Source organism: Lutra lutra, chromosome 14 (assembly GCF_902655055.1).
Source record: "Lutra lutra chromosome 14, mLutLut1.2, whole genome shotgun sequence".
Lineage (NCBI taxonomy): Eukaryota > Metazoa > Chordata > Mammalia > Carnivora > Mustelidae > Lutra > Lutra lutra.
Window position 1 is genome coordinate 73,877,641 of NC_062291.1, and position 14,980 is coordinate 73,892,620.

At 33.8% G+C, this 14,980-nt stretch overlaps 1 protein-coding gene across 4 annotated transcripts in view; it reads left to right on the forward strand.

Annotated features, from left to right (window-relative positions):
- The window catches only part of ATRNL1 (attractin like 1), an 817,982-nt gene that overhangs the window by 398,699 nt on the left and 404,303 nt on the right, over positions 1-14,980 (forward strand). For all 4 annotated transcript variants that reach the window (XM_047702609.1, XM_047702610.1, XM_047702611.1 and 1 more), the window contains exon 26: positions 4,982-5,060. In XM_047702609.1, coding sequence (XP_047558565.1) covers positions 4,982-5,060 — 79 coding nt within the window. The remainder of the gene's footprint in view (positions 1-4,981; positions 5,061-14,980) is intronic.

The following is a 14,980-nucleotide window of genomic DNA, read 5'->3' on the forward strand; positions in this document are numbered from 1 at the left end:
GAAATAACAATCAACATCACAAATACAAACAATTATGAGAGAATATTAAGAAAAACTATATGCCAACAAACTGGACACCTGAAAGAAATGGATTAATTCCTAGAAACATATAAACTACCAAAATTGAAATAGGAAGAAATAGAAAACTTGAACAGCCAACCAGCAAAGAAATTGAATCAGTAATAAAAAAAAAATCTTCCAACAATCAAAAGTCCAGGGCCAGATGGCTTCACATGCAAATTTAACTAGAGATTTAAAAAAGAGTTAATACCTATTCTTCTCAAACTATTTCAAAAAATAGAAAAGGAAAATTTCCAAATTCATTCTATGAGGCCAGCATTACCCTGATACCAAAACCAGATAAAGACACCACAAAAAAAGAGAACTATAAGCCAATATCTCTGATGAACATGGATGCCAGAATTCTCAATAAAATACTAGAAAATCAAATCCAACAAGTACATTAAAAGAATCAATCACCGTGATCAAGTGGGATGTACTCCTGGACTAAAGATGTGGTTCAATATTCGCAAATCAATCAATGTGATACACCACATTAATAAAAAAGAATTAAGAACCCTATGATCCTTTCAATAGATTGGAAAAAAGCATTTGACTAAGTATAGCATCCATTTATGATAAAAAACCCTCAATAAAGTAGGGATAGAGGGAACATACCTCAACATCATAAAGGCTATATATGAAAAACCCATAGTTAATATGCTCAATGGGGAAAAACTGAGAGCTTTTCCTCTACAGTCAGGAATAAAACAAGGATGTCCACTCTCACCATTGTTATTTAATATAGTATTGGAGTCCTAGCCACAGTAATCAGAGAACAAAAAGAAATAAAAAGGAGCCAAATCAGCAAGGAAGAAGTCAGACTTTCACTATTTGCAGATGACATGATGTTCTGTATAGAAAACCCTAAAGATGGCACCAAAAAACTTCTAGAACTGATATACAAATACAATAAAGTTGTAGGATGCAGAATCAACAAAATCAATCAAATGCATACCTGCATTTCGATATACCAAAATAAAGCAGCAGAAAGAGAAGTCAAGGAATCCATCCTATTTACAATTGTCCCCAAACTGTAAGATACCTAGGGATAAACCTAACCAAAGTACTCTGAAAACTATAAAACACTTATGAAAGATATGAAGATAACACAAAGAAATGGAAAAACATTCCATGCTCATGGATTTGAAGAACAAATATGTTAAAGTGTCTGTATTACCGAAAGCAATCTACACGTTTAAATACAGTTCCTATCAAAATACCAACAGCGTTTTTCACAGAGCTACTACAGTCCTAAAATTTGCATGGAACCACAAAAGACCTCAAATAGCCAAAGCAACCTTGAAAAAGAAAAGCAGGGGCACCTGGGTGGCTCAGTGGGTTAAGCCGCTGCCTTCGGCTCAGGTCATGATCTCAGGGTCCTGGGATCGAGTCCCGCATCGGGTTCTTTGCTCAGCGGAGAACCTGCTTCCCCCTCTATCTCTCTCTCTGCCTGCCTCTCTGCCTGCTTGTGACCTCTCTCTGTGAAATAGATAAATAAAATTTAAAAAAAAAAATAAATAAAAAATAAAAAAAAGAAAGAAAAAGAAAAGCAAAGCTGGAGGTATCACAATTCCATACCTCAAGTTATATAACAAAGCTGGCACAAAATAAACATATAGATCAATGCCACAGAATAGAAAATCCAGAAATGAACCCACAACTATATGGTCAGTTAATCTTTGACAAAACAGGAAAGCATATCCAAGGGAAAAAGGGTCTCTTTAACAAATGGTGCTGGGAAGACTGGACAACAATATGCAGAAGAATGAAACATTCTGGACCATTTTCATACAGAAACACAACAGTAAATTCAAAGTGGATTAAAGACCTAAGTATGAGATAAGAAAACATCATAATCTTAGAGGACAATACAGGTACTAACTTCTTTGACATGGCTATAGCAATTTCTTACTATATATTTTTCCTGAGTCAAGGGAAACAAAAGCAAAAATAAACTATTGGGATTTCATTAAAATGAAAAGCTTCTGTACAGGGAAGGAAATAATCAAAAACCCACTGCATAGGAGAAGATATTTGCAAGTGACATATCTGATAAAGGGTTAGTATCCAACATATATGAAGATCTAATAAAACTCAACACCCAAACAATAAATAATTGAATTAAAGAATGGGCAGAAGATATGAATTGGTATTTTTCCAAAGAAGACGAACAGATGGCCAACAGATACATGAAAAGATGCTCAACAGCACTCATCATCAGGGAAATGCAGATCAAAACTACAATGAGGTATCACATTACACCAGTGAGATTGGCTAAAATTAACAACACAAGAAACAACAAGTGTTGATGAGGGTGTGGAGAAATGGGAACCCTCTTACACTGTTGGTGGAAATACAAAGTGGTACAGGCTTTGTGGAAAACAGTATGGAGGTTCCACAGAAAGTTAAAAATAGAACTGCCCTATGAGGAAGCATTGCACTACTAGGTATTTATACAAAGAATACAAAAATACTAAATACAAAAATACTAAGTTGAAGGGATACATGCACCGATGTTTACAGCAACATCATCTGCAATAGCCAAATTATGCAAAGATCCCAAATGTCCATTGGCTGATGAATGGATAAAGAGGATGTGGTATATGTATGTGTGTATACATACATACATATGTATAATGGAATGTTACTTAGCTATAAAAAAGAATGAAATCTTGCCATTTTCAGTGATGTGGACGGAGGTAGAGAGTATTATGCTAAGGGAGATAACTCAGAAAATGACAAGTGCCATATGATTTCACTCATATGTGGAATTTAAGAATCAAAACAATAATCATAGGGGGAAAAAGAGAGAGAGAAATCCAAGAACAGACTCTTAACAACTAAGAATAAACTCTGGTGAGCAGAGCGGAGGTGGATGGGAGGGGATGGGTTAAATAGGCAATGGGGATTAAGGAGGGCACTTGCTGTGATGAGCACTGGGTGTTGTATGTAAGTGTTGAATTAATAAATTGTACACCTGAAACTAATATTACACTGTATGTTAACTAACTGGAATTTGAATAAAAATTTTTAAAAAGGAAATAAAGTTTTAAGAAAGTTTTAAAGAATGGATGGCTAGCATTATCAATTAAAAAGTGGGAGTCTGTTAATAGAGAAAAGACCAATTTATTTAATATGTAGAAAGTCAGGGTGAGGAAAGTATCCTCTAAAATGCTGAATATTTTATAAACATTGGTCATTATTAATACTAATAACTTTATGTGTATATAAGCCAGATGCCACATTGCGAGGAGTTGAACAGGACTAGGTTGTGAGGAAGTTGACATGGAGGTGGCTACATTGAATACTTGCTTGATATACTAGAGGAAGCAATGGGCTCAATAAAATAAGGTTGTTGTTTCTATTTTTCAGGAGATATGGGACTTGGGTACGTTTGGAAATCTAAATTAAGATGAAGTAAAGAGAAAGAGTTTATAAATATTAGGGGGGAGATAATTATTAAAAAAAAACCCAAAGACACCATAATAGTTAAAAAGGTTAGGGTCACGGACTTTTTTTCCTTTTTTAATCCTCTTTATTTGATACCGGATAACAGATTAGATAATACAAATGGAAATACAACTATTGTGAGATTGTATGCAAAATCAGAGTTCCCAACAGTTGGGGAGGAGAGAGTTTGAGGCTTAAAAGCTGGATTTGAACTTTGACTCTACCACTCACTCGCTTTGTGACTATCAGCAACTTACTTTGAACTTTCTGAGCCTTGGATTTTTCTTTTTTAAAGTAAGAATAATATATTCTGTCTGGGAGTGTTTTTCTAAAACCAAGCCCATGCATCAATGTGAATGAAGTATTTGGCACAGTATCTGAAATGTGTTCAGTGCTCATTGGTTAGGTGCTAGGATTGCCATTTTCATCATTGAAGGATATTCTAAGATCTTCTAGTGAAACAAGGAGAAAAAGTGTATTAAAGAATTAACGATAGAAAGCACTAAAATTTACACAGCTTATGAGTGAATCAATTTAAGAATACAAAGATTATCAGTTAAGGATGAAGACCAGTTTTTTTGTAGTGACCAGTGACTACTGAATTTGCTCATATCTGGGTCTATTCGTTGCATAATGTGTGACCACAGAGCAGAGGGAGGGAAAACAGTGGTACATGGTTGGAACCAATGAATCAGATCCACATGATTCTGTTACTTTGAGATTTGTTAGTCTCAAGTCACTACTAACAAAGTATCCTGCATTTTTATATCTTGTTGCATATTATACTAAATATGAATAAACACTGTAATTGAATTGTGTAAACATTAGTGTATACTAGGTTTTCTCAACTTAAGTGTGACTGATATGTTGGACTGGATAGTTCTTTGTCATTGAGGACAGTCCTATGCCCTGCAGGATAGTTTAAAAAGCAGCATCTCTGGCTCTATCATCCGATGCAACTTGTACCCCATCAATGTTGTGATAATCACACACATCTCCAGACATTGCCAAATGTGCCCTGGGGGTGAGTAGGGAACAAAATTGTCGTCAGTTGAGAAATGCTGAAATATTCTCATATCTAAAATAGTTACCAATAAGATAAAATGAATGAACCTGTGTGAAATTTAGATTTATATAGTTGCCAGCTTTTATTACTAGATAGCAATTCTGAATAGATTTCTATTGGGTATAAGACCAACACAGCTATAAACTCACAATCCTTCTGACAGGGAAAATCTTAAAGATACACTATCCTGTATAACAAGAATATAAATAATTATTCTACATGTATACTTTGTTTTTACTTGAGAACATTTTAAACACAGCTAATTTATCCATTTTTGCTTTAATTATTTACCAAGGCAGAATGGTTAGTTCTATATATTTTTAAATTCTATACATATTCTTGAATATTTCATTACATGTTTCCAGTGTATTAAGCACAAATTACTTGTGTTTTATTTTCCAGTTGTTTTTTATCCTTATTGCTGGTAGCTGCAGTGGTGTGGAAGATCAAACAAACATGCTGGGCTTCTCGACGGAGAGAGGTATCAGTAATATTACTTAATCTTTTGTTTAAAGATCTGAGTAAACATGAATCTGTATTGCTTAATTAATCTGTGTCACCCACGTACAGAGTTTCAAGTCAGCCTTACTCATTAAGATTGAACAAATCAATCTAGAATTTTTAAGCTTTAGAGTAAACTTTACCACTGTCATTTAAGTCAGTATCTATAGAAATATTGGTTAATTGCAAAGCTATTTCATTTTAAATAGTATTAGAATTCATATTGAATTTATGTCTTAATACTGTTGATTAAATGATTTGCAATCTCTTTAGGTAGTTATAAAAACAATTTATTTTTATAAGTATCTCTGTTGTAATTTAAAAGAAAATTCTCAGTGATAAATATTTATTTTTGGCTTTTATCGCCTAGATTTTTTTTAAGTAATCAAATCTACCATTTCCTGATTATCTGATAATTCAAGTATGTTGAAGTGCACCTCAATTTGATACATCTGTGTGTCAGAATTAATCATTTATGTTCCCTCTAATCCTAAAATTGATAAAAAACCATAGTACTCTTGTAGAATAACTAATGATATAAATATATTAGATAGTTTCATAACTTTGTATATATTAGTCAATTGAAAGGAACAAAATAATATAATAATCTGGGAGTATAGATGTGCAGTAGATTTATTGTTCTATACTTATATAATGAAAAAGCAAGTTTCTGTTTTTATTAGTATTATAGTCTATGAATATTAATATTAGCATACTGTTATTAGTATTAAAAGTATTCTATTTGCTGTTGCATTTTGCGGTATATTTTCTATATATAATTTTGTGCAACAGTATGAAGCAGTAGTATAATTGCTTACCATCTTTTTCTCCATATACAAAATATTATATTTGAAGATTTAAAACTAATCCAGAGTATTCTAAGCTATATAATTAGTGAATGAGATGAATTGTTCTTATTCTTCAGTTTTCAAACATCTATGAAAACTCAGTGTGTGCCTATAATATGTTTGCCAACTTTACAGATCTCCCCCAGAAATAAATAATTCATCTCAATCATCTCTGTCTGATATTCGGTATATGGCCAATGCAACATCAATAAGAATATACTTGGTATGACTCTATCATAAAGTAATCCAGTTGAAAGGATCTTATTAAATATAAATACATAAATATTTGACAAGAAGTGGAATTCTGTGTGGAGTCTTCTACACATGTTAAACCATCTGTTAGATGAAATTATGGATTCTGGAAGTAAAAACAATCGGTAGGCAGGCAATGTGAAGGCCTTCCATAATGGCATAGGCCAAATGACAGTTTATGCTTCTAATCATTAGAAAAGAAGTCAAGATCAATCAGGTAGCTTGGGTTCTGACCTCATTATGACTAACACTGTTTAAATATCTGATTTCTAAAGTTTATAGAATGCAGCTATATAAATGTAGCATTGTGAAAAGATCAGTATATGACTGTCATTAACAAGTTTCTGAAAATGGTTGTGTCCTAATTGAATTTCCTTTCCTCTAACGAGAAGGGATTGTACTATAAAACTAATTCCTCAAGCTCTAGGAATATTTAGGAATATTTATACATAACAACTAAAGTTTAAAAATAGTATTAAATATTTAAGAAAACTAATGTGAATAGTTCATTTACCTATAAAACTTTCACACTTCTCAAGATGAGAAATTGCTTTTGGTTAGAATTATATCAATTCAAGGAAATAATGTTGCTTTTGCATATTAGAAGTTCTAGTAAGCTGATATTAAATTTTAAATTTAATTTATCTTTTTATTGAAGTCAAAATCTTTCAAAATATGTGCTGCACACGGACAGAACAGGGAGAAATAGGAAGGGAGAACTTAGATTAGGACCACTGGGCCATTTCTAATCTGTGCTCCTAAATATTACCATGTCCTCTTGATATTCCCTTGATATAATATCCCTTTGTCTAGAGCTCATCTGGGTAGTGAGTCTCATAATAATGACTGAATTTAATTTGCTACCTCTACTGAAGTACAAAATTTATCTTGTTGAGATGTCATGTGATGTTTATAATATCATTTAAAAATATCGTGAGGTATTTTCTCAAATATAATTTTATTAATCTTTTGAATACAGAGCTCTAAATGTCATGGAAACTATTCATATGTTGATGCCCAAGTCAAGATGCCATTTTGATGACTTACAGATCAGTTATTAGATAATAATTTTGTATTATTAAAAGATTTTCATTTTGGTTTTAAATGCCCAAAGACTTTTAACTACAGTAGTTGTAGCTAATATAACAACCCCATTTATAGACTTTATTTGGATGGAGGTAAAGATGTGTTTTTATTTGATCTTCTCTTTATTCAGTTTTAACTACTAGGTTAACACAGATAGTCTCAAAAAGGAAAGATCCAGTATGTTTTCTTTATGTGATATGTCACTTTCTCTAACATTAAGACATCAACTATTGTAAGCCTCAGAGGACCCCTATGATTAGTACAAGGGCAATTTATTTGAAATAGTATATGAAAATTATTTAAAGGATTCTCCTTTCTTAATATTTCTGTGATTTTTGTTAGAGGAATTATACTCTTTGCTTTTCTAAATATTAGGACTGGTTTAAAATGAAAAAAAAAAATCTTTGGATTTTTAATATATATTGTTGAATCAACCAGTCATGTTGCTTTTTTAAAAAGAAACTGTTTCACGCTTTGATTTCTCATAAACATATATATACTGTTTTTGTAGTGTAATTTTAGTAATCAAAGCCTATTATTGATGTAACACTTTTTGAATAACACTCCTGACAACTTAGGGGTTCCTAAAAACACAACTACAAAGGACTTTCATTTAAATATACCTCTTCATATAGGAACTTCACATTCATTTCTGTGATACCCTATTAAGAATATGAACATTTTAATGTGGATGGATGGAAACAATAAATGGATATTGATAAGTGGAAATATTTTAATAGACTACAAGGATAAGTTCATTTTTTTATAGTTTGTGCTTATTATAGAGGTATTATACCATTTTATTTCAATGTTACATTTAATTTTAGATAAATAGTCATTAGATTACAAAAATATTTGTTAGGAGCAAGTATACATTAAAAGGAGTCTATTGAAATATTGTCATGCTTAATAATCTTCATTTTTAAAGTGAAATTTGAGTTTTTAGTGAGTATCATAAGGCACAAACCCATCCAAATGTTATAATTACTGCTTGCATTGAAGATATTTAATCTTATGTTTGACTAAGGTGAGTGAAAATATCCTGCATATCTTAATAGTTACAAGAATTTATTTCTTTTGAATTGAAAACATTTTTTCCCACATTTTGAGTAGTTTAATTACAGTTTGCCTCAGTTAAAATCTAACGGCAGGGGTGCCGTGGTGGTTCAATTGGTTAAGGTTCCAACATTTGATTTTGGCTCAGGTCATGAGATCCATCCTGGGCTGGAGCCCTGCCTCTGGCTCCTCACTGGGTGTGGAGCCCACTTAAGATTCTCTTTCTCTGTAGTCTGTCTCCACCCCCATCCCCAACTACTTGTGCAGGAGCCCACATGCTTGTCTCTCTCTTTAAAAAAGAAAAATCTAGGGGCACCTGGGTGGCTCAGTTGGTTAAGTGCCCAACTCCTGATTTTGGCTCAGATCATGATCTCTGGGTCCTGGGATCAAGTCTGTTTTGGGCTCAGAGGTCAACAGGGAGTCTACTTGTCTCCCTTTTTCTGCCCCTCTCCCCACTTGTACATGCACTTGTGTATGTGCACACTCGAGCTTTCTCTCTTAAATAAATAAATCTTTTAAAGAAGTCCAACTGCAAAATCCATAGAATAATAGATCCTATAGGCAAATGTGAGGTTATTTATTTTATTAAGAAAAGATTTATTTATTTATATATTTGATTACGTGATCATGGTGGGGGCGGGATGGGCCAAGGGAGAGAAAGACTCTCAAGTGGACTCTCAACTGAGCACCAAGCTGGAGTGAGGCTCCACCCAGGGCTCAGTCTCATGACTCTGATGTCATGACCTGAGCCCAAACCAAGAGTCCGTGGCTTAACCGACTGAGCCACACAGGGCCCCTAAGGTTATTTCTAATCAACTTCATGTTACTAGTGGGTTTGTGTGTTTGAATGATTGTTACATTTCCTCTATCAGCAACTTTCCTTCTATAATTCTCTTTAATTTGCAGTCTTTAAAAGTTAAAGAAATATATTACTATGGAGCTTTACCACCTGATTTGCTTTTCTTTCATAATCAGGTATGATTTTCTAATGCTTGAAAATCAATAAAAATAGCTTTGCGTGGGATAAGACAATGTCCACTGAGCAACTGACCTTGTGTTTATGATGCGCTACTTTCTTGCACATTTTGTAATCATGCTGCATAAAACCTAGATTTGAATTTAGCATTATCAACCTGAAATTTGAGTTAAAAATAAACTAAAACCCAGAGATAAGATTCTAGTAGCTATGAGTAGCAAACTACTTTTCTAGAGGCAAATACATGGTCTTTCCATCTCTATCTAATTGTTTTATGGTCACAAAAATAGAAGAAGTAATAATATCCTGAAGTTATGCTTTACTGAGGTCATGTCATGGGTAAATAATTAATGATAGAATATTCTCTGAGATGCTAAATTTGTGGTAAATGGATTCCTATTAATGCAGTGTTGCAGGGTTTATAAAATGAGTTGCTCTACCTCCTTAGACACCCACCTTATTTAGAGAGAGAGGAGTGGTTACAATGAAGAGAGTAATGAGAAAATGTTATTTTGGGTGGAGAAATTAAACTTAATAAATTATATACTGTATGCAACTTCTTACAGAATTTCTTAGTACTTTAAGAATCTATTTTATATAATGTTTACATATTTTCATGTCTAGGTAAAGATTTCCATAAAACATTCTTTTGTCAAAACAAGATTTTTTAAAACCATAAATAATGCACTCAAATAAATCTCTCTCTTTGTATTTAATGGCCTTAGTGTTAATTTATTTTTTCTTATCATTTTCTCTTATTGGATTTCAAAATGTAATGATTCCCTTGCTTTATTTATTTTTCACTTTATCCTGTAAGACTAGAAATTACAGATGTTCAGCATGTCTGTTTATATTATCATAGTTTTAAAAACTATAATAATAGTTATAAAAAATAACTTCAATTGAGAAGTCAATATGTATAGGAGCATAAGATTTGGAAGTTAGCTGATTTTTGCCTTTATACCTGTTGCTAAAATCTTATCGTAGGTATAGTGCTTTCATTTTGTTCACTTCAGCAAAGATGTATTAATCTCTTGCAATATTCCAGACAGATTGATAAATACTACAGATATAAAGAAAAAGATACAGATTCTATTTGGGGGAGTAATTCATACCTTTAGCAATTTTAATAAAATACACACATACATGTACACACTCTCTAAGGAATACTTCATTTTACTTTGTTGTGGTATCATCCATAGGGGGAGATACAGTATATCAAAAAGTTTTCTGGAAGTAGGATTAGTAGTGGAAGTAAATACAAATTGTTGTATAACTGTACATAGAGTTAATTTCTACAAAAAAGATATAAACATTTTTAGCATTGTACTATATATTATTACAATTATAAAGATTGCCTAAAATTATAGTATTTATTTATTATATGTTGTATCTTTAACTTAGACCCAATTATTTATATAGATTAAGAAATGGCCCGGAATATCGAATTTCTGTCAATAAATTTTAATCTGGTTGACCATAACATGTTATAATATAACCTAAGAATCTGTTTGTTGTAGGGGAAATATGCTATATTTCATCTAATATTATGATAACTCAATCATTATTTGATGTACCACTTAGAAGGAAAATACAGTGACAATTAAACTATCCCATAGTACTCTCACCACTAAAAATATTTATTTTATGCTTACTGAAACTGCTCTTATAGGCTTACTTAGATAGAGATTTTATTATATATCATTCACATAATGTACACTGAAAGGAAAGTAAAAGCAAAATAAATTGATAAGGTATTGCTAAAACTTATGTACATTCTTAGTCCAATTTTTTATAAATCACTTTTCGATTCAGGTAAATGTTTTGTTTCACATAGTATCATTGACTAGAATAATCAAATTTGTGTCTTTGCAGGGCATGACTTATATATCATAAATGGCCTCTGGGCCAGTAGTGGTTGTGTGATTTCACTGATTATAAGACACATCAGGTTTTAGAGATATTAAGATGTGAAAACAAAATGTGTCTTAGAATCAAAATATGGTAGGGTTTACTTTATAAGGTTTTTAGTACTAAGTAAATTAATGCATGCTAAGTTCTCACCTCTCTGCCTTTTCCTTACCAGACTTCAACAAATGTTAACTGTTATTGTTATTGATATGTAATATAAATAATGATTAACATTAAATTATTCATTAATATTAGTAACAGCAACTCCTATATATCTTGGGTTCTTCTCCTGCATGTATACTCTAACACGGTTGTTCTCAATTCAGTAGGCCCTTTAGAATCACCTTTTGATTTTTAAAAAAATTATATTTATGTATCCTTGAGCACCACTCCACTGTTCTGTCCCCACCAACCTATAAATCAGAATTCTGTGAGGCTCAGCTTTATGAGTCTATTTTTAAAGCACACAATCAATTCTAATATGCACCATTGGCATTGAAACTCTTCTTTGGCTTTTACTCTTAGAGAGATGGAAAACCATTGAAGGAATTTCAACAGAGGAGATAAGTGATTCGAGTTAAAAAAAAAAAAAAAGATATGATTTAAACTGATAATTCTGCTATTGTGTTGAGACTAGACCAAGAGAGATGAATATGGAGGTTACCACTCTACCTGGTGAGAGATAGCAATTGCTCAGATCAAGAGGTGGCAGTGGATATGGCAAGAAGAGATCAGATTATGGATATGTTTTGGAGATAACACAATTGCATGGATAGGGAGGTATGAGAAAGTATTAAACCAACCATGACTTCAAAAGAGCATAAACCAAGCATGACTTGAAGGTTTTGCCTGAACAACTCTATAGAGATAAAATTGCCATCAACTGAAATGGAGTTAATTGCAAGTAAAATTGGCTTGGGGAAAGGAATTTAATTTTTACATGTAAAGTTTGAGATATCTATTGGACATCCAATTAGATAAGTCAAGGAAGCAGGAGTTGGCTCTGGCATATGGAAAAAGATCTTAGCAGGAGAGACAAATTTGGGAATCTCAGTATATCAATGGTATTTAAAAGCAAGGGACTAAGGGCTCCTGGGTGGCTCAGTGGGTTAAAGCCACTGCCTTCAGTTCAGGTCATGATCTCAGGGTCCTGGGATCAAGCCCCGCATTGGGCTCTCTGCTCAGCAGGGAGCCTGCTTGTGATCTGTCTGTCAAATAAATAAAATTAAAAAAATAATAATAAAGTAAAAGCAAGAGACTAATAGTATCACCAAAGGAGGAGGATTAAGCCTTACAGTGTTCATAATATAATGGGTTGAATATGTCACCTCCCAAATCCATATGTTGAGGCCCTAAACCCAAATGCTATGGTATCTGGAACTGAGGTCATTAGGAGGTCTTTAGGTTTATATGATGTTGATATTCTTATGATGGAATTAGTGCCCTTTAAAAGAGGAGCAGAGGAAGCATGCTTTGTCTCTGACAGTATACAAAGAAGAGGTCATGTGAGCACACAATGAAATGGAAGCTGTCTGAAAGCCAGGAGGATGGCCCTCTCCAATAACCAAATCTGCCAGCATCTTGATCTCAGACTTCTTAGCCTTTAGAATTGTGAGAAATAAATGCCTCCTGCTTAAGTCATTCCATTTATGGTATTTTGTTGTAGCAGCCTGAGCTGACTAAGACATTCAAGATGATAGAAAGAAGATAAAATCGGCAAAGAATACTATAAAGTTGGAGAAAAGCTAGTCAATGTGGGTTCTTGGAAGCTGAGGAAACACTGTAGAAGAGAAGAGTTTTCAAGTATCTCATAGGCTGCTGATGGGCAAAGCAAAATTGTAACTAAAAATTGATCATTGGATTTAACTATTTGGAAGTCATTTGTGACCCTGGCAAGAGCAATTTTAATGGATCAATAGCTATGAAAGCTCAACTGAAGTGTGCTTAAAAGAGAACAAGAAGCGATGACTTCCAGAGTAACAGTAAAAGGAGCTCCATGGACTTATAACCGTAGCTGACAAACAACTCTAACTGGTGAACATTATTTTTTTTAAAGATTTTGTTATTTATCTGACAGACAGAAGAGAGAGATCACAAGTAGGGAGAGCAGTAGACAAAGCAAATGGGAAAAGTAGGCTCTCTGTTTAGCAGGGAACCTGACATGGGTCTTGATCTCAGAACCCTGGGATCATGACCCAAGCTGAAGGCAGCTGCTCAACCCACTGAGCCACCCAGGCGCCCCTGGTGAACATTATTTTTAAAACAAATAAGCATCTCTGGAATCTGTCTTAAGTGCATACAGCAATTCAAGAAAATCTAAATCTTAGTTAAAAAGAAGAAGAAGAAGAAGAAGAAGAAGAAGAAGAAGAAGAAGAAGAAGAAGAAGCAGCAGCAGCAGCAGCAGCAGCCAGTAGCATTTGAGCCATGACCTGCTCTCTTCTTATCCCCTCTCAGCTCAATATGTTCTCCCACAACCTTTGCCCAGTTATGTTTGCAGAGGTTCTATTTCAGTTAAAAGCAACTGAGATCTGAGACTCTTTTCCTTCACCAAGCCTTCTCTTATTGGTCAGAGTTCTTCCTCCAGGAGAGTAGACTGAGAATTCCAGAGTCCCTATTGCCCTCATCACACTTTACTCAAAGGGTGGAGATTTCGTGCCAGTAGAGACAATCTGACAATATAAGGGGCTGCCATACCTGTCTGGCACTATCCTCATGAAATAGGAGAGTCATTTGAGAGAGGTATGAGCCACTGTCTCCACCACCAGCTCTGGAACTGTGGCACAGAATTTTTTTCCACGGGAAGAAGTTTGTTTGAAACAAACTATGGAGAAGTTCAACCCTGATGGCTTCCTTGAAAAAAAAAAAAAAATGGACATTGTGCTAGTAAACAATGCAGAAGAGCCTGATAGGTCAATCATAAATCAGCTAGACATTTACCAGAACAATCCAGTGATAGAGAAAGTTAAGATCTCTCCTAGGGTTATAAAAATTGTCAAACACGAGTCTCAAATATTACCCTACAATGGACCCAGAATTAATTGAATCAGATTAGGGAGCAAATTAAACATGAGAGCATTATCAAAAACAATAGTCCATCATCAATTCGTGGAGACAAACTAGCTGGGTGTGATACCAAAGGAGGCAGGGGGCTTAACAGAAAGATCTTGGGTAGACACAAAGAGAGCCCTGATAAAACTAGTTATCCCGCATGACCATGCGCATGCCCAAAGCTGCATCCTCTGAGGAGCAACATCACAGGCTGCACTACAGAGAAAACAGACTTCACAAAAATAGCCCCACCAAGTCACTAAACAAATCACTATACAGAATTATTGTAATCTATTACCTATTATTGTAATCTATTACCTAAAATGTCAGCGTTTTTCAACAAAAAATTATGGGACATGCAAAAAGAGGGAATTGTGGCTCATAGACAGGACAAATAGCAGCGGGTAACAGAACTTGGTTGTTAGAGGGCCCCGCTGTCAGAATTAGCTGACCAAGACTTCAGAGCAGCTGTTGTAAATATGTCCAAAGAACTAAAGGAAACCATGACTAAGGTAGGATAGAAATATCTCATAAAACCGATAATATCAATAAAGAGATAAAATTATTTTAAAAATGAGAAGCTAATGGAAAATCAGGAATTGAGAAGTACGGAACCATGATAAAAAAATTTGCTAGAGAGACTCAATGATAGATTTGAACTGGCAGAAGAAAGAATTTATGAGCTTGAAAATGGATCAGTAGAGATTATGAAACAAGAACAGA